The sequence below is a fragment of the Coccinella septempunctata genome, chromosome 2 (genome assembly GCF_907165205.1).
Source record: "Coccinella septempunctata chromosome 2, icCocSept1.1, whole genome shotgun sequence".
NCBI classification, from domain to species: Eukaryota; Metazoa; Arthropoda; class Insecta; order Coleoptera; family Coccinellidae; genus Coccinella; species Coccinella septempunctata.
In genome coordinates this window covers 32,147,768-32,166,219 of record NC_058190.1, presented here as the reverse complement: position 1 = coordinate 32,166,219, position 18,452 = coordinate 32,147,768, and the positions used below count along the sequence as shown (strand labels likewise).

Here is an 18,452-nt window from a genome sequence, read left to right as displayed (position 1 = left end):
CCTTCATCAGACGAAAAAATCTACTTTTGAAAATCTTCTGGAATTGTCGCTTTTTGTCTGACATTAATTGTCAACACACAGAAACAGAGACTGCACAGAAACGTTGATTCATTTAATTTTGAAATTACCGGATGACAGTTCCTTCTTTAATAAATTGATCCAAATATGATCTATTCCTACCGAACAATTTTCCAAATTATTATCCTGATCTAATAGAATACACGTAGACTCTTTAATTTTTCGTTTATAATGGTCTGGTTCTGTCATTAAAATTTTTGTGTTGTCCCAATCCATCATGTGGTCTCCCGTATTAGAACAAATGTGATCTGCGATTTGCGATCGATTAATTTCTCTATTTTTAATATTATTTTTATGTTCGCGTTTTCTTATTTCTAGAGGTCTGGACGTTTCACCTGTATAAGTTTTACCACAAATACAGGGTATGTTGTAAATACAGAAGATTTTCAAAAGTAGATTTTTTCGTCTGATGAAGGAGTCTGATATAGACTCCGAAACGTTACGAAGAATTATAGTTTCAACGTTATTTATTTTGAGTTCATTGTCAGGCAACAATTTTTTCTAGTTAATTTGCTCCTGACAAATTAGTGCAAGAATTCACGCAGGAGCAAATCGTTGATTTCATTTTTAATTGATTTTGTTTCAGAGATTGGGAGTGAAAGCCCTAAAAGGTTTGTGAAGAGATGCAAAATCCTCCCAAAATAAATTTCAATCGATACGCATTAATGTCATTGATGTGAGTCAAAATACTAAGTTTTCACGAAGGAACATTAACATAAAAGATAGAAAGTAATAACACTGGCCAACAACGGTTCTCCCACTCAAGTGATTTTTATTGTTGTGTAGGTATCCCCCATCTTACCTCAAAAATAATAATACTTATGCTCAGTTGTAGTTAAGGAGCCCAAAAGGGAAATTCGGGATTTAATCGAGCGTGTCAGATTAATATAAGGGGAGATACTCTGGACCTGTAGAGTTATTATTCATATACATATTATCCTGATTCTCCATAGATACCGAAGTACCCCTCAGAAGCTTCGTAAGTTTGTACGAGTTCGGAGAATCAGTTCTCTGTGTAGGCTTTGTTACTGTGTTCTTACCGCCCCCTGAGGCACAGCACTGTTAGTTTGAATCCCACAGTGAATGGTGGCCCGAACCCATATAGAGTAGAAATTTTGTCCGAAGCAAGATTTGCTAAGATCAACTGTTTTTGATTTGAGATATATGGCGATGAATGTACAATTAGACTGGGATTTACACTGACCTTGCCCTTTTGCATGTATGGCGAAGTACCTCGCGCTCATCACTCTCTAGCTCGAAAACGATTAGGAGTGTGAAAAATTTCTTCAGATAAAAGTTGTTTGGAATACTTATTAATTTTATACAACTTTCATCATGAATCATTATCATCCTCAAACTGTCAGATTAAGAAAACTCCCCCTGATTAGTGTCAGATTAATGAGTCTGTAGTATGTGTCAGTATGAAAATATACAGGTTGTTCATACTATAGAGTTGACAACTGTATGATGTAATTCAATAATGAATGAATACACACACTGAATGAATCTTCCTTAGCCAAATGCTATATATTATTTATACATTGTTTACGTGTTGTGTTTATAATACATCATGAATTGATAAATATGAATGACAATGGTTATAAACATACAGATATCGATTACGTGTTATTTCAAGAGCAATTCTATCTATCTGAGGCACGTTCTAATAATGATGTAAGGTTTCACAGGCCTTGCCGTCTCACGTATGAAAATATACAGGTTGTTCATACTGATACATACTACAAGTCAATAGGTCTGCAACTCCGAGATTAACCATCTGTATGAAAATCTGACACGCTCCAGTATGTACAAGTAACTGAAGTAACAACTTTTTTTTGCATTTTCCACGTGACCTTGCGTCACACAAAACTATAAGATTAACATTAATGTATTATCAGAGACGCGTAAGGCATAAGCAGTATCTTAATCTGACATGCTCGAATATGTACCATGCAACTGACAATTTTTTCACATCTTCGAAAACCTTCAGACGCTTTCCCCACCGCTGAAAGTGCATACTTACATCATAGAACCTTTTTTATCTACCATCTAATCTTCAAAATCCACTAGGTATCGACGATGCTCAAATAAATCCAGATTTAGCATCGTGGGCTCCCCAACTATTAGTGACCGTTCTCGAAATGAATTTCGATAATTTATAGGAAAAGCAAACTTTTGAAACAAGTTCTGTCCTGTTCGAACCGCAATACAAGGAACAAAAATGTCATGCAGCTGCATAAATTCTCCCAATACAGTTTTGTCACGTATGTGGAAAGTTCACAAGCGATAGCCCAAAAAGTCTTTTATTCCGTATATTGAAGAGTTTAAGTTTAAGCTCCACTCCTACTTCTAACAAAGCACCCCGCTGGCGTGGATACTCAGGGGGTGCTGAACGCACTTTGGAGTGGCTGAATTTCCCTCATCCCTTGTTTTACAATGCTCACCCCTGCTGTTATAAAAACACCCCGCTGGCGTGGATACTCAGGGATTGCATAACGCACCTAGGGGTGAGCTGCCGTGAATCTGTGCCGTCTTGTTTCATCCCCTAACCTGCCTGAGGTTCGATACCTGTCCGTTAAGTGTGCGTCTTAGGTTCCTTGATCTGTAAATTTACGAATATTGTCGTTTGTATTTGATTCCGAGATAGACCTGTTCGCAAGTGTAGAAAGTAGGCTGTTTCCGTTCATACCATTATATCGAGTCTTTGTGTTTCCTTTTACGAGTCGACAAATATAATTTGTATACGTTGATTTTGACTTTCAGTGGTTGTCGCTAACACCTCAGACACCACGGAACCTTGTCTTCGGCTTGTAGCTACCAGGGTAGCTTTGCTATTTTCCCTTAAAGAATAGCTGGCGCTCGAGTACCCCGAGAAAAAGGCGTGACACGTGTGATCCTCTTTGTTTCGAAGATGTTTTGAAACTATTCCTGATAATAAACTCCATGAATGATTGCATGAATCTTCATCGTCAGCTCTGACTTGTTCAGGATTGGTGTGGTGAAAACAGGTTGCAATTGAACATCAGTAAGTGCAAGGTTGTTACCTTTTCGAGAAGGTCGCCAATTCAGTACCTATGTATGTGTTTCTTGAAATAAAATCTAATTCTGGAGGAAAATAGTTATTTTCCTATCAAGTGCGGAAAGTGATACTTGCCCGCACGAAACTGCCGTTGCCCGAACGATGCGAAGCAGAGTTCGGGTAAGCAGTTGAGTGCGGGCAAGACACTTTACGCAAGAGTTAGGAACAATATTTTTTCTACAAGCGTTTGAAATATATAAATATATCCATTTCACGAATCAGATCATATTTCATTTGATTAATTCATATATAATGACAGACGTAATTCTGCATGTCATTACTATGGGTTTCTCATCGTTGACGTTCTATGCATAGAAACATGATAGAATTTAATTTACTCTATAATATTTGCGTGCGGGAAAAACCCCTGCTAATCCATTCCCGCACACAAATGCGTGCGGGAAAGAAATAGCAGGCGTTTTTCCCGCATGTTTTGGGAAAGTGACTCTTTGCAACTTGGAATGCGTGCGGGAAAAAGCTTGAACGCGCACGCTTGTAGAAAAAATATGTTTTAATGAAAATATCTTATGTATTTTTACGTATATATATTTTTCGGTGGGGTTTAGATTGTTAAGAAAGATTGACCCTATAACGTTTTACATTTGATGATAGGTAATCAAAAATGAACAGTTTCATGGGAAATTATCTATCATTTCAGAATATTCTGGCTAGCTGTTCTCGTGTTGAATATATATGGCATGTTCATATACTTTTACGAATCTTATAAAGCATTCAATACAAGTGCGGTCAGTTTTGTGACGGAAACAACTTATCTCAACTGGAACACAAGTTTTCCAGCAATATCGATATGTGAGATTAAAGGAGCGGATGTGGAATACGATGAGTAAGTAGAAACTTCCCATGTAAGTTGAACAAATGTATTAAGGTTCATATTTCTACCACACTTTTTCCAAAGATAAACATTCTTTTCAGCAGCCCTCAGGGTTCGAAACCAAATCGAGTATCGTTTGATATTTATTTGGATCTACACATTACTTCCACCCTGTATAGGACTTCTCCATTTTCTGGCCATGAGAATCATCCATACTAAGACAAGTTTGTTGTCCTGAATATCCTCCTGCTGTATATGTAGTGGACTCATGCAGCGTAACTGAGGACTTATCTAACTGGAAGATGGCCAATTCCTTTCTTAGGTCTTAGTTACGCAACATAAGTTTTCCATTTCTAAGTTTGTTTGTATTAAACATAACGCAATGCCTAATATCTAACGAAATACAGACGGAAATTTGAGCCACTTGGAATTCTCTTCTCAAAGATGAGCAATAATAAGGTTTTAATGGGGTAGATTTTTCTTTTTCTTTAATATTTCTATTTTTGGATTCATAGAAGATAAATGTTTGAATGTGTTTTCCCTTTTTTTTAGGATGTAAAATTCACATGAGTTTTTCAAACCAATTTAGACTTAATCAATAAAATTCTCGAATAAGCAAAGGAAATGGTTAATTAGAGCAGTGATTTCAGAGTAAACTCAATTTTGTCTTTTATTGGAATGGATCGAAGAGCTCTATTGAAATTATGATTCTTATTTAGCGTCCAATAACAGAACTTCTATCTGCCTCATAACGTGAAAAATTTGTTTCTTTTTATCTTTCAATTTTCATTTGGAATTGTTGGAATTATAATATTCTGAAGAAATATGAATGAATTCTTAGTGCTTCTTTACTCACGGTTGGCCATACCAATAGAAAAAGGATGAATGTACAAAAATTTGTTCAATTTGGTTTTCAGAACAGAAGATGAATCTGGTATAGAAGAATTCATCCATGATGTTGTCTATTTTACTGGAGATTGCTATTCATGTAGCCGTGATTGCCAGCCATGTGAAGCGTTAAATTTCACAGCAGAAGTATTGAAAGTGAGTTAAAATCCATTCAATGAACTTCAGACAAAACACAAAATTATCGAAACCAATCCCTCCATGTGGGACATCAATCATATAGGAAACATATTATTAGAGATAAAAACTTCTTGAGAACGTTGTAGATTTCAAATTTTTTTAGGAAAACACCTATGCAGTTCTAGTTCTCTCTATCTGTTTTAATTTACTTCTTATTATTGATCTATTCACGAAAATAAATTGAGTGTAATTTTCAGCGTCGAAAACCTTGCAATTCTCTATTTCGCATATGTAAATGGAATGATATTGAGTTTGATTGTTGTGAAAAATTTTTACCATTGGAAACTGAATATGGGATTTGTTACAGTTTAAATTCCCTTCATACTAGGTGAGTACATTATATATATATTATATGTATATTACATATACATATAATTATTATCTGGTCCTGTCTGGGCCTTGTAAAGTAGAAGAATGTGATCTGGAGAGAAATATTTCCTAGCTAATACATATACATGTATTGATTTATTAATGTAGGGCCACTCTTGGATTTCAACTAGAAAAAAGCAGTACGATAAAAAATATTCTACAGCCGTTGGAGCATCAGATGAAAGTTTCTGACTCCAGCTGCAGAAAATAACAGCAGACTGACCCTTTCATTCAGGGTACCGACTTTCCCCCTTCCAGAACGAACAATCATAAAAGATAAAATACCTCCAAACAATAATTTTCGAGTAGTTCTGAGCAAATGCTGTAATTTATCATTTCCTTTTCTAGGCAAACATCGAATTCATACATTGATCTGGTTTCGAATAGGAAGAATGGTGCTGGTGGATTGTATTTCCAGACGGTCAATGATGTACGGGTTAGTTAACATTGTCATTTTTAAATTTCTGAAGTTTTTTCTAATACTTTCTGATAGGTTATTTTTGTATTGTTTTCAGTGGTTTGATGGTCAGTATACCGCTAGGTTTTCATGCACAGGATCTTCATAAATGTTTGTAACACTCCAGTTGACACTTATATACAGGGTGTATGTAAAGGTGATTTTTTTCAACAGAAGATAGAAATGGTCAAAATATAGTTCCACAAAAAATCACCTATATAAAACTTTCAAAATGACAAAGTTGAAAAAAATATTGAAAATGATATGATACCAACTGAGAGAAAAATACTTAGGTCCAAGTGTAGAAAAACAGAATAGTTTTTACAAATTTTTTCACAGCGGTGAATTTTTGGTGAGATGACATTTACCTTCTGAAAAAAAGCCTACCTTTGAAAACACCCTGTTCCAACTGCGATATTGCAATCACCAATAAAGACCCCGTATTTTCATTTGTGAATATGCCTTCAGCTTATATACTATATTTTCATTATGAGAAATGAAAATTTCATCTCCTATTTTTTCATCCAGTTTAGGGTTTAAGATTACTGACTAATAGAGAAATGTTGAGTTATTTCTGTGAGGCGGTTAAATACGAGTAATGCTGCATATTCTAAGAAATAATCACGACGAAATTAGCCGACTGGTTTCAAACGAATGCTTCGAAGTTAATGAAATGTTTTCTCCTCTGCGAACACTTTTAAATTATAAATCCCCTAGAAATAGAAAAACTAAACGAAGCATTTTTTGGCATCTGTGAGGAATAAGATATCAAGTGTTATTTTCAAATGATATTTTTCAGATGTATATACACGCCACAGAAGATGTACCTTTCATCAATGCAGATCCAGATTTCGGAAAGGATATTCTTGTGGGAGAGTCATCCAAGATTCTTTTCAATGTGAGAATCTTAAAGACCTAACATTATAAGTGATTAAATATTGTACTTTCAGATAATTGAAATAGAAAATGACGAGAATGTCGAAACAATACCAATCGAACAGAGAGGTTGTAGATATGCTTGGGAAGTTCCTAGTAGTTTGAAAGTCCACCGGTTCTACAGTTACTCTTCTTGTGTTGTACAATGTCGAGCAGAAGCTCAACGTGAATTGTGTGGATGTACACACCATCATATGCCACTCTATAGTTAGTACCATTCATCATATATTCAGTTCAAGTTCAGAAGTCTCAGATTGAACATTAAGTGTTCTCGCATTCCTTATACTTAATATTGAGCCTCATTAAGTTAGAAGCATGTCTGTCCTCACTATAATAATATAACGAAAACAAAGATCAAGCACAATTTCAGGCTAGGTTAAGGGTCCAAATTTTCCGGTTAAATTCGCTAATGGAAACATGGGAATAATTCACTAGATGGTTTCGGAGTTATTAAGCAATGGACGAGTTCAGAAACGTTTGCCAACCTTGTGAATAATAGAAAAAACTCTTCCAATCGAAACGTATTTTTTTAATTATATTTGTGCCTCTCAAATCCAGCTGATATAGAATAAAATTCATATTGAATTTTCAGGCGTTTTTTTTTTGTGTTTCGTGCATTCTATTTATGATTTCATCCATAGACTACTGATTTATTCATTTTATTAGACCATGGTTTCATCACAGAACACTTAGTAGGCTATGGAGAGTAGATGGAAGGAGAACGAACGATCGCTGCTTTAAGACCATAGATTTTTTGTACCCTAAAATATGTACCAATATGGTAGTTCAAGTTTTTGACAACTGGCGCGCTGGCCATCACGGGATGTCGAAATTTTGATTTAAACTAGTTGAAGTTGGCTGAGAAAACTGTTTTCCTGGTGACAGATGATAGGAATATTATTATTTTCGATTTTTGATAAGAGAACAATATATGACCATGGTGAAAAGTTGAAGTGTGCGCTAGTGTTGGAGTGTCTTGGCATCGGAAAGAAAAGGAGAAGAGATAAAATTTTCGAGAGCATCTTTAAGAGAAAATTGGAAAAAACCTTACCTCAAGAATCGACTCCGAATCAATTTGTGTGTCAAGAGCACTTTTGCGATGAAGATATCAAAAATATTATGGATTCATTATAAACGAAATCGAAATTCTCATCCCTTGTGAGAAGTGGACTCTTCTGAATAAGAATATCTAACCAATAAAACTACATGGTTCAGAAGTGGATATTCTTGAAGAATTTTGTTGGCATATCATAATATATGGTTTATATCGGTTCTCAGCTGAGTATTGGAAACAGAATCTACTCTAATACCTAAGTGATAAATCTGAGATTGCTACCATTTGTTGTCTTGATTTGTACTACTGCTCACTGCGAATTTATATAATTTTGAAGATTACGGTAAACCAACTAAAATACCTGTTTTCAATAAACTATGATAAACAAAAGTAGGTACAATTTTTTGATCAGTGATTTCTTTTGAATTTCATTGATTTCGTTTTTTTATTATCTATGAATGAATAAAGCTGATAACATAGTCCCCTTTATAATATGACTTGTATTTTATTGCATATAATTCAGAGAACTCATATTTAATATAGATTTGAAGAAAGGTATTTGAAGAATCATCAGAAAAAACTACGATGACACATAACCTAAAATAAAATGAAGGCTGTTCATTGCAAATTGATGCTTGAATCCCCACCCCTTATCGATAAACGTAGCGATCGCAGCGACTCCTGTCCTACGTTCCCCGTTTTCGGGGACACATTTTTAGTACGGCGATCGTTCTCCTTTTCTCTACTGTCCATAGTTGAGCTTTCTATGATGAAACCATAGTCTAATAATAAATAATTTATTATAGTTTATGGATGAAACCATAAATATAATGCATGAAACACGAGAAAAACGCCTGAATAATGTCAAAACTCACCTTGAAAATTCAATATAAATTTTCTTTTATATCACTTGGATTTGAGAGAGACATTGATTTATATCTTAGTCTCTGGTTGTGTAATCTACTTTCAATGCCCAGCGTGTAGAGATGTAAAGGCGGAAACACATTATTAAAACGCGTCGCGACCCGATGAATCGTGATGCGTGTTGAGCCCAATCAAATGTATCGTTTTCTATAGACCACGCCACGCGCGTACAATTTACCCGTTCCAGACGCGTCAGATCGCGTCGCGTTTTAATAATGTGTTTCCGCCTTAAATCAAGACGTTTCTCAACGTGAAATTTTTTTTTTCAATTATTCAACAATAAAGAAAAGGGGGAAATCGCAATACAAGTAAATTACCATTATTCAGTTAGGGGAAGTTTTATAATACTCAAAAATTCAGAAATTATTCCTTACTGGTAAATCTGGGATTAACTCTGTGTTTATCAAAATCTTCGTACCTATTCCTCTTATACTTTGAGCATAATGTTGATTTTAAAAATTTTGTTCCAGACCGAGAAGGATACTGCAATATTCAGGGTCTCAAATGTTTGACAGACCAGACTGGTGAGTGTTTACCTGGGGGGGTTAAACACATAGCTAATACGCATTGGACACGGCTCTTTTGATGATTACGTGTGTTGTTTGCCGTGAGAATTTGCCATTTGCTGCGCCTTCAAACCAACTGTAATTTGACACAATTATGTGCGACAATATCATGAAATGTTAATTTATGAAGGAAGTTTATTTGAAAGGATTGAATGGTGAAGGAACGGTTCGAAATTAGCATAGTAGGAGGTCAAAGGAACACGGATTCAATTTTGTCATTGAGAAAATCTGGGTTTGCTGGGGTAGGTATTCAGCCTCATCTTTTATGAACTTTGAGTAACTAATGAAAAAATTATTGGTTAGGTAGTCGTTTCTTCGGGTTTTCAGCCAGGCAATGAATTAAATAATAAACAACACCTCTTCAAAACTTTGAAATAAATTTCGGGATAATTTAATGTTATACAGGGTGGGCTTTTTAAAACGAAACAAACGAGATTAAGGGCGGAACAAATTTATTTCGAAAAAATGCTCGGACACGTCGATTTTTTTTTTTTGACTTTTAAGGTCAAATTTACAACTATATCGCTTCAACCCTTAGTGTTAGAACACCAACCCCTAAATTTTGAAAAGGAAAGATAGGGTGAGTGATACCTCATTTGAAAGGGACTTTTATCCTGAATTCAGCGTATTAAATTTTTCCTCATTTAATGCATTCGTTTTCGAGTAGATAAGTTATTATCTGCAAGTGTTATACTTCATTTTCCTTTAGCGTCCGCAATTTTCCCATCGTCCCCTACAGGTAGTCAAATTTTACATGTTTATCAAATGTTTTATTTTTTTATAAGAAAATTTTTTTTCAAGCAACTTTGAACGCACTTCACGCTGCAGGATTTGAGAAACCCGGGCTGGTTTGTGACTGTGTGCCTTCGTGTAATGAACCCGAGTACGAAATCGTATCTGAAACACGCGGGTAAGTAGCTTATAATAACTACTTTCAGCTAGGGAAAATCATTTGATTGATATCCGGAAGGAACTGCCCATTGTCGAAATCTGTTTAATATAAATATACCTCTGAAAAGTTTTCAAGGAAGAAGATAAAAAATTGAAACAATGAATTATCATAACTATAAAAGCTGAATGTAACAAAAATATAAAAAAAATCAGAGGAAATTCAATTTTTTCCACTTTTCCCGAGATTACCAGATTTCATTTCTCAATAACTCAATCGAATGTAAGAAAAAAGGCTGGATATTGAACAATTGAAATTTTGTAGCGATTTTGTGGGGATATAGTTTCAGTACAGCAATTTCTGTGCTGCATTCAGTGGGACTTGTAATGCAGTATCTGTACAGTTGCTGTATGTTGTTTTTGTTGGGTATAGTAAAATTTGTAGCAATAAAACATTAAGACCGACAAACCTGTACATCTCTAAATTTTTCCGAGAAGCGTGTTTGTTTCAGTCCTGTAAACAGTTTGTGAATGGTGATTTTCCACCCGGAATTATAGTCAGGGATTCGCCCCAATCACATATGTTAATGGCCCCGTGAACGAGCGGTATTTTCTCATTAGGAATAACCAAAACTCAAATCCGTTTGATGATATGTAACTGAATGCGTCCATTGCGTATTTAACTGTTTGGTTTAGTATCGAGTTGAAGCCATAATTACAGTATTTTGGTTTTAGGAATGGACGTACTGAGTCAGTTGAATAGACTGATAGACGGAATTAAACCTTTTAAAATACTCGGAAATGCAGAAATGAATAATATATGTAGAATTTAATAAGGGAATTGCATCTAATAAGGGCTGGGTTTTTGGCAATCCTTATAAATCAATTTTGGGACAAGTGTCAACTTGTAAGACATCATGATCAAGTGAACTGTTTATATTCAAATAGAAAAAAGTATACAAAAACAAGGCACCGATGGCCAGTTACTTATAAAAAAAGTTGTTCAAAATTCCGTCTTTGGTCCCTATTGGAAACTAGGTTTCTAAATAAGGTCCTTAATTAGCGGCATTACACTAGCAGGGCAGCTCAAAGAATTTTTACGATTTTTATGCCCTCGTTTTGCTTTTAGTTTGCTCCGTTTTGCTCACCACTCAGTTTATTCTGCTCACCTATATACAATGAGCTATAGACAATTCAAAAGTGCTCTTCTGGTGTAATATTACACCAGCAAGGCACCTCAACGGATCTTTCCGATATTGGTATCATCCGAAAGCTCTCGTTTTGCTACGTTTTGCTCACCAGTTCGTTCGTTTTTCTCATTTACACTTTACAAGTTTTTAGAGAAAAAAAAATTTCCTTACCCTAGCTTGTGGGACGTCTCGTTTTGCTCTTTTCAAATCTGTAATTAGTTTTTCTCTACCACTTACCGTTACCGTGATATAGATAATCAAATGTGCCCTGCTGGTGTTACACTAGCAGGGCACCTCAACGGATCTTTCCGATATTGGTTTCGATCGAAAGCCCTCGTTTTGCTCCGTTTTGCTCATTTATACTTTACGAGTTTGTGGAGGAAAAATAATTTTTTTTTCACCCTAACTTGTGGAATATCTGCGTTCTGGTCCCGTTTTGCTCTTTTTAAATCTGCAACTAGTTTTTCTCTACCACTTACCGTTACCGAGATATAGATAATCAAAAGGGCCCTTCTGGTGTAATATTACACTAGCAGGGCACCTCAACGGATCTTTCCGATGTGGGTTTCGATCGAAAGCCCACGTTTGCTTCGTTTTGCCTCAGTCCGTTCGTTCTGCTCATTTATACTTTACGTGTTTTTTGGAGAAGGAAATTTTTTTTTTCTTACCCTATAGCTTGTGGGATATCTGCGTTTTGCTCTCGTTTTGCTTTTTCCAAATGTGTAATTCGTTTTTCTCTACCAGTTACCGTTACCGGGATATGGGTAATTCAAAGTGCGCTGCTAGTGTAATATCAAACTATGAGGGCACCTCATCTGATTAAATATACAGGTTGATTCACAAAAAGGTCTCTCTGCTCTAAATATGCCTTTTTCTGACAAGAGTCTTGAAAATTTTATTTTCAATACATCCCCATTCGAAAAAATGCAATCCTTTGAGGTCTGATGATCTAGCTGGCCAGGCAATAGGACCATATGTGTTTCCATCCATTGGTGGCCTATATCCATAGCAACACTTCTTTTTGGAAATAATCTAGAGCGAAAAAAATATGCAAATTAAACTCTTTCTATGACCTCTTACATAACCATGTAATTCTACTCCGTCATTTCATTTCTATTTTGATTTTGCCTCGGAGGTCTAAGTAATATAAATATATTTTTGATAAGGTAATTTTTTTTGGTATAATATGAGGTCAAAAAGAGAATGCATGCTCATTTAAAAAAACAAGGTGCTTTTTTCCAACTTTAGTACAAAAGATTAAAAAAAGTGAATAATGTCATATTCCCAGTGAAAGTGCCTGTATGAAGTTTTTATCGTTTTCAGATATTTTCGAAAATAAAGAAGCTATGGTACATTTTCGAAATCGATAGAATATCAAAATTTGGTTACATCTTATATCTTCAAGACAAATGAAGATATCGTGAAACAGTTTTCGCTAATGAGCTAAGAAAATCGGGCCCAACATTTTACCTATCTAGGCTAGAAGTACCTACCAGAAATAGTCAAAATCAAGCAACTTGGGATTCCCTGTAAAGTCAACGAGGAGTAAATTATTAATTCTCTGAATTACCCGAATTACCACAAAACTCTAAATTCTTGATAAACGTACAATGGTCAAATCTAAAAAGTTCATCAAATTTACAGGAGAACCTTCTCTATTCAGTAATATTTCAGGCCTCATCCCACCAACAGTGAAGTGAGTATTAAGTTGCAATCCCTCCCTACTCAACGCCTCAAGAGAATCGTTACAAGAACAACTATGGATTTAGTCGGTGAGTAATAATAATGCTTTGACATCATATTCAATTCCAAACATGTCAGTTTCAACTCGGAATAAGCGATTCATCAGGGTTCAAAGTTCTTTACATGTTCGATGGTTCTTGTTCTCATCCAACTCTGCGAAGTAAACAATTCACGAAATTACTCCATTCAGAAATGTCAACATGTCGAAAACACTTGAATTCTGTTCTTAAAAGCAGCAGCTGCAGCCTTGTGCGGATGATTGTGTTAAAGTTTCGCGGAAAATATCGCGGGCTTTGATGGTGGGTCGGAAATTTCATATTTCCACATTCAAGAAGTCGTTTGTCTAGGGCGGGAAAAGTTCCCTACACTGAAGTGCCGAAGGGTGGCAAATTGATATCCGATATCGTAATCGTAGTGTTGAAAGATACTAGTTGATATCAATATTTTATCTAGTGATTGAAGGATGATTTGGAAGAAGCATGCACGTTTCTTCAAACTCTCTGTGGACTCGCTCTCCCAACATCTGCAACACGAGGAATAAAACTGTAAAACTTCTGTTCGTAGAAATTACCCAATTACCAATTTTGTGAAACAATGTTGCCAAACAAATGTTATAAAACAATATCAATAAAATTAATGAAATATGTAATTCAGTACAGAATTTTTTTGGTTTAATTCCTTCTATTCCATATGGAAACGTAGGGTGTTACATCTTATCTTCCTAAAACAAAAAAAGCAGTTCGATTGATCGTTGATGTTGACTGAACTGTGAGTTATAGACCACTGTTGAGGAAAAATAGTATACTTACTGCTCCTATTCACCTGGTTACGGAATTATATGCCACTGCAAGCCAAAGGGAATGCTTTGGACAAGAAACTTGTAGGAGTGGGGAATTATCCTCGATGAAGCCGTTCCAGATAAGGGATTTCATCAGATCTCTGGAACTGGAAGGCGAGATGTAAGGGGCGCGATGAGAACAGTTCTGCTAGGGGGCACAATAGACCTTAAGGTCGCAGTGAACTGTAACCCCTTCTCACTGTATACTATATATATATACTACTGCTCCATCCTGTTACATACTCGAGTGTTTTATGTATATCTACAATAATAAGAACCACTTTCAAAAGCACCAAGAAGTTCATGACCACCACATAAGGACAAAGGGAAAATGTGTGCTACCATATGATCGTCTGAAGAAAACACAGAAGATGCACATATTTTTCAATCAGTTGAAGTTACCTGAGCACATAAAATCACTATCAAGTGCAGCCTTTAAAAATACAATGAAAAGAATATTGGTAGAAAGTGTGTTCTACACGATGGAAGAATTCATGACACACAAGTTTTAGTAAACCCTAAATTATATTGTACCTATTATGTTGGTCTTTATGTATATGTATATACAGGGTGAGTATTCGACTCGTACAAATATTTTAACAGTAGATTTTTGAGGTGGAAAAAACACTTTTTTTCCTAAACCATTTTTTCCGAATTAAAAGATAGAGGCTGTTGAAAAATCATCAAAAGAAATTATTTTTAGTATTTTCTCACGAACGGTTTCATCGAATGAAATGAATTTTGGAATATTGTTTTTCATTTGTTTGATGAATCTTTTTGGAACACACGATACCACCCACGTCTTCCACTTTTTTCATTACGACCATGAAAATACCAAAAATTCAAAGAACCCAATTGATGAAACTAAATTGAAGGCTATGTGAGGAATATTTGAACGTTTTGTAAAATAAAATTATTCCTCATATTTTCTCGTATAATGCGTCGTTTTCGAGTACTTTGATGTGCAAAAATTAAAAAGTATTTGTGAAATTTGAAAAATTAGGTACTTCGCTGAATACAACTCTGTTTAAAAAATCCACAGATGTGTAGTGTCACAGATTTAGCTAGTTATTCCGAAGGTAATTTTGTTTTTCCAGGGATGGCACAGCTCATTATGTTAACTTAAAATGGTTATATCTTTTCATCAGGGCCGAATCGAAAAAAATGGTATAGAGAAAAAGTGTTTCTTTTGACCTCAAGAATCTACTGTTAAAATATTTGTACGAGTTAAAGACTCACCCTGTATATATGAATTTATTTTCAATTGTCAGATGTGACTCACTTTACCTATTGTTTTATGTGGAAATACTTTTGTCTGTACACTTTTTTGACATTTTCTGTAAAATTTTGAGGAATGAATCAGTATATGAGTACACCTGATCATATAAATTGGAGATTACGAGATGAGTCTGTATTTAATTATTGACATATTTTTTTTATTATTATGAGATCTCATAGTAAGATCTCTGAGAATATTCAGACTCAAATAAAATAATTTCTTTTAAATTTAAAGAAATTCAACTTTTGAAATAAACTGAGTTACAAGATTTAAGAAAATAAAAATTTCCTAGAGGACTAATTATAATAATAAGGACCTTCTGACAAATTATAAGATGCTAAACAATTCATGGGGATCACTTATAAGTTATCTGGAACATACCTGTTATAAACTTGTTCTTTTAGGAAAAAAATTGAATTGGGCGAATCTTTCGGTAATAATTGGAGTTTGTTTTCAGTTTTATTCATCGTTGGGGTTTTCGTTACACGCTTATTAATTTTTTGAGGTAGATTATTACTAATTTCAGTTTTCGTAGTGGGGTTTGTTGATTTTCTTCTCGTTCCCTTTCTTGAGTTATTCTAATTATATCTATATGAAATATTGCGCAAACGGTGCCGCTCATTTGATCAACGGAAGTAGGTGAATCTCTCGATTTCACGGTTTTGTCGATGTTTTTCGATAATTAAAATCAGACGAGGTCGTTTGAATCGATGATTTTTCAACTTCATCATCTAAATGTTGTCTAGGAGATTCAAACTGTTCATTATTCCAGTAAAAACATCCCGTATAATGGAAAACATGAGAATCCTGAAATGATTGAAATATTCCCGGATGTTTTTATTCATCGACCATCGTATAATACGTTACGGAAGAAGATCTTATTTTAAAGATCCTATTTTTTGACAATTATTATAAATACATTCATACCTCATTATGTTTTCTTAAGACTATTTCTATTTCGTTGGAGTAGAATGTTTAGCAACCCACTATAGAACCGCACTTCAGAGAAGAGACTTCAATCACGCACAGCCTTGGTTGGATGGTCCCAATGGCTCAAGAGGTAGTAAGCACAGAATACCAAACATTCTGTCCAAATGTACATAAACCAGAAATCCTCCAGGTATTCCGTTCCTGCCCCTTGCTACAATCGATATACCCTCTATCATAGGAGACGTGATAATTCAGGATGGGCGAAAATGCTCGGGGATTTCTATCCTTAATCCAATATACAATGGATGTTGCTTTGTGTTAAAATAATCACTCTTTTATCCCAGCTTCTTCTTCGACCATTATGAAAAAATCGAGCGAGGTATTCCTGAACGAAGTTCGACGCGGAATATTCTCCTCGAATTAACGAACTTTTATAATACTTTTTCTGTTCTTTTCAGTTTCCTTTGGAGGTACAGCAGGACTTTTCATTGGAGCATCCCTTCTCAGCATTGTCGAAGCGGTTTATTTACTTTTCTTGAGGAAACTTTAAATTACGACTTCGCGTACTCGGGTTAGCTGGAAATACCTACATTATGTATTCCAGATAAGCAATGCCGTAACTAGATATAAGAGTCATCTGTGGAACTTTTGTGCGATTGCTATTGCGCTTGTTTTTTTCTCGAATTGGAAATAAATATGTTTTCCTCATTAGGAGTTTTATTTATTACTTCGGTCGATTTTGTTTCTGTCAAAGTAGCGTAGGGGTATATGTAATACTGGATTGGATTGGATGTTTTTAGAAGGATTTACATCATCGAAACAAATATCACATAGGTAGGTACATCTTACAAGATATGAATATTTCCATTATATTGAATCCATTAGAGTCATTCGGGGTAACTGAGCGCAGAGGGTAAGTGTGCGCAGTGCGTATATCTCGACTATAGTTCATTGGGGTGAAACAAGGGCGCAGAATCGCTAAATTAGTTTTTCATAGGAGTGCGCCGTACGAAGTTTCGTTAACTTTTTATTTGCAATCATTCAAATTCACTAGTTTTCTTGTTAATTTTTAGCATCTCTGCAAATTTTGTCAGGTTCAAGTTCCGAGTCCGACAGTGTTGAACAATATTTTATTCGATCATTCGCATGTGAATCTAAATATATAATGAAAAATTTTAGGTTCCCTTAGCTGCTTAACTCTATAAGAACGTCAATTCAAATTTTGGCTTACTGGGGAAAGTGTGCGCATAGTTTCTTTATATGGGCATTAGTTCAGTGGGGAATAAATTATGACATTGTTGCTTTTCTTGGTTAAGACTCGATCAATATTGTCCTATTTGTTCAGAAAAATATGAAGAGCCACCAACAGGGGAATGTATCAAGTGTTGTGTTCACCAGGAATGGTGACACGAACAATAATGCAATGCTTGTAAAAAGGCGCTTCTGTATTGACAATAAACAGCATTTCTCTAATATTCTAACATTTTGTTGACATTATTTTTTAAGTTGTTTTGATAGTGAGGTTAACTAAGCACTGCGTTTACTTACCCCGTGAGGGTGCGCACACTTACCCGCAATACGGGGCATGTGAATGCACTCCGACTTCCACTATTAAATTTTTTTTTCGGAGAAAAAAACCTTTTTGTTTGTTTGGTTTTTAATGTTTATCTATAGATTGGAAAATTCTCTATCTTATGAATATATTTTAAGTTTCCTAGCTTCAACATTTAAAACAGGGTATGGCTTGAAAGGCAAAAGTGCGCACAGTTGCCCCGAATGACTACTATGTAAATAAATTTTACCTACCCATTCGGTGATCGTCGAAATAATACACACGTTGGGATATTTATCCCTGTATTTACAGGGTATTCCTTAATTGGTGGTACAAACGGAAAGGGAAGTCGCCTTGAGTAATTTTAAGAAAAAAAGTCTTATAAATATGGGATCGCTTACGATTCCACGATTCGTTTTCGAGATACACAGGGTTTTAAAGTTTCAAATGTTTTCAAGTTTTTCTCTTGGAGTATCTACACTTCACAAGATATTCAACTGAAATTTGGCATGACTATTATAATTGACAGTTCGCACCATGTGACATGCCAATTTCAATGGCAAATTTACCTGGTGATATTTTTTCTTTAACACTGTCCCCTATTTTCTTTTAGAATTTTTTTGGTTAGCCACTGTCAACTCGAAAAAAATC

At 35.1% G+C, this 18,452-nt stretch overlaps 1 protein-coding gene across 1 annotated transcript; it reads left to right on the top strand.

The window, feature by feature from the left end:
• The first annotated feature begins 3,835 nt into the window (after window positions 1-3,835).
• On the top strand, window positions 3,836-16,951 carry LOC123307934 (pickpocket protein 11-like). Its single transcript, XM_044890434.1, has 10 exons — window positions 3,836-4,001; window positions 4,907-5,033; window positions 5,273-5,403; window positions 5,793-5,880; window positions 6,701-6,799; window positions 6,852-7,044; window positions 9,286-9,339; window positions 10,183-10,291; window positions 13,134-13,231; window positions 16,708-16,951. The coding sequence occupies exons 1-10, from the start codon at window positions 3,856-3,858 to the stop codon at window positions 16,797-16,799; spliced, it is 1,137 nt and encodes a 378-aa protein (XP_044746369.1). The 5' UTR covers window positions 3,836-3,855; the 3' UTR covers window positions 16,800-16,951.
• The last annotated feature ends 1,501 nt before the right edge of the window (window positions 16,952-18,452 follow it).

Bases quoted from the DNA above. Each gene is read 5' to 3' on its own strand.
- LOC123307934 (XM_044890434.1), top strand. From the start codon at position 3,856: ATGTTCATATACTTTTACGAATCTTATAAAGCATTCAATACAAGTGCG. The intron at 4,002-4,906 runs GTAAGTAGAAAC...TTTGGTTTTCAG, and splicing joins GCGGATGTGGAATACGATGA to AACAGAAGATGAATCTGGTA. The intron at 5,404-5,792 runs GTGAGTACATTA...TTCCTTTTCTAG, and splicing joins TTAAATTCCCTTCATACTAG to GCAAACATCGAATTCATACA.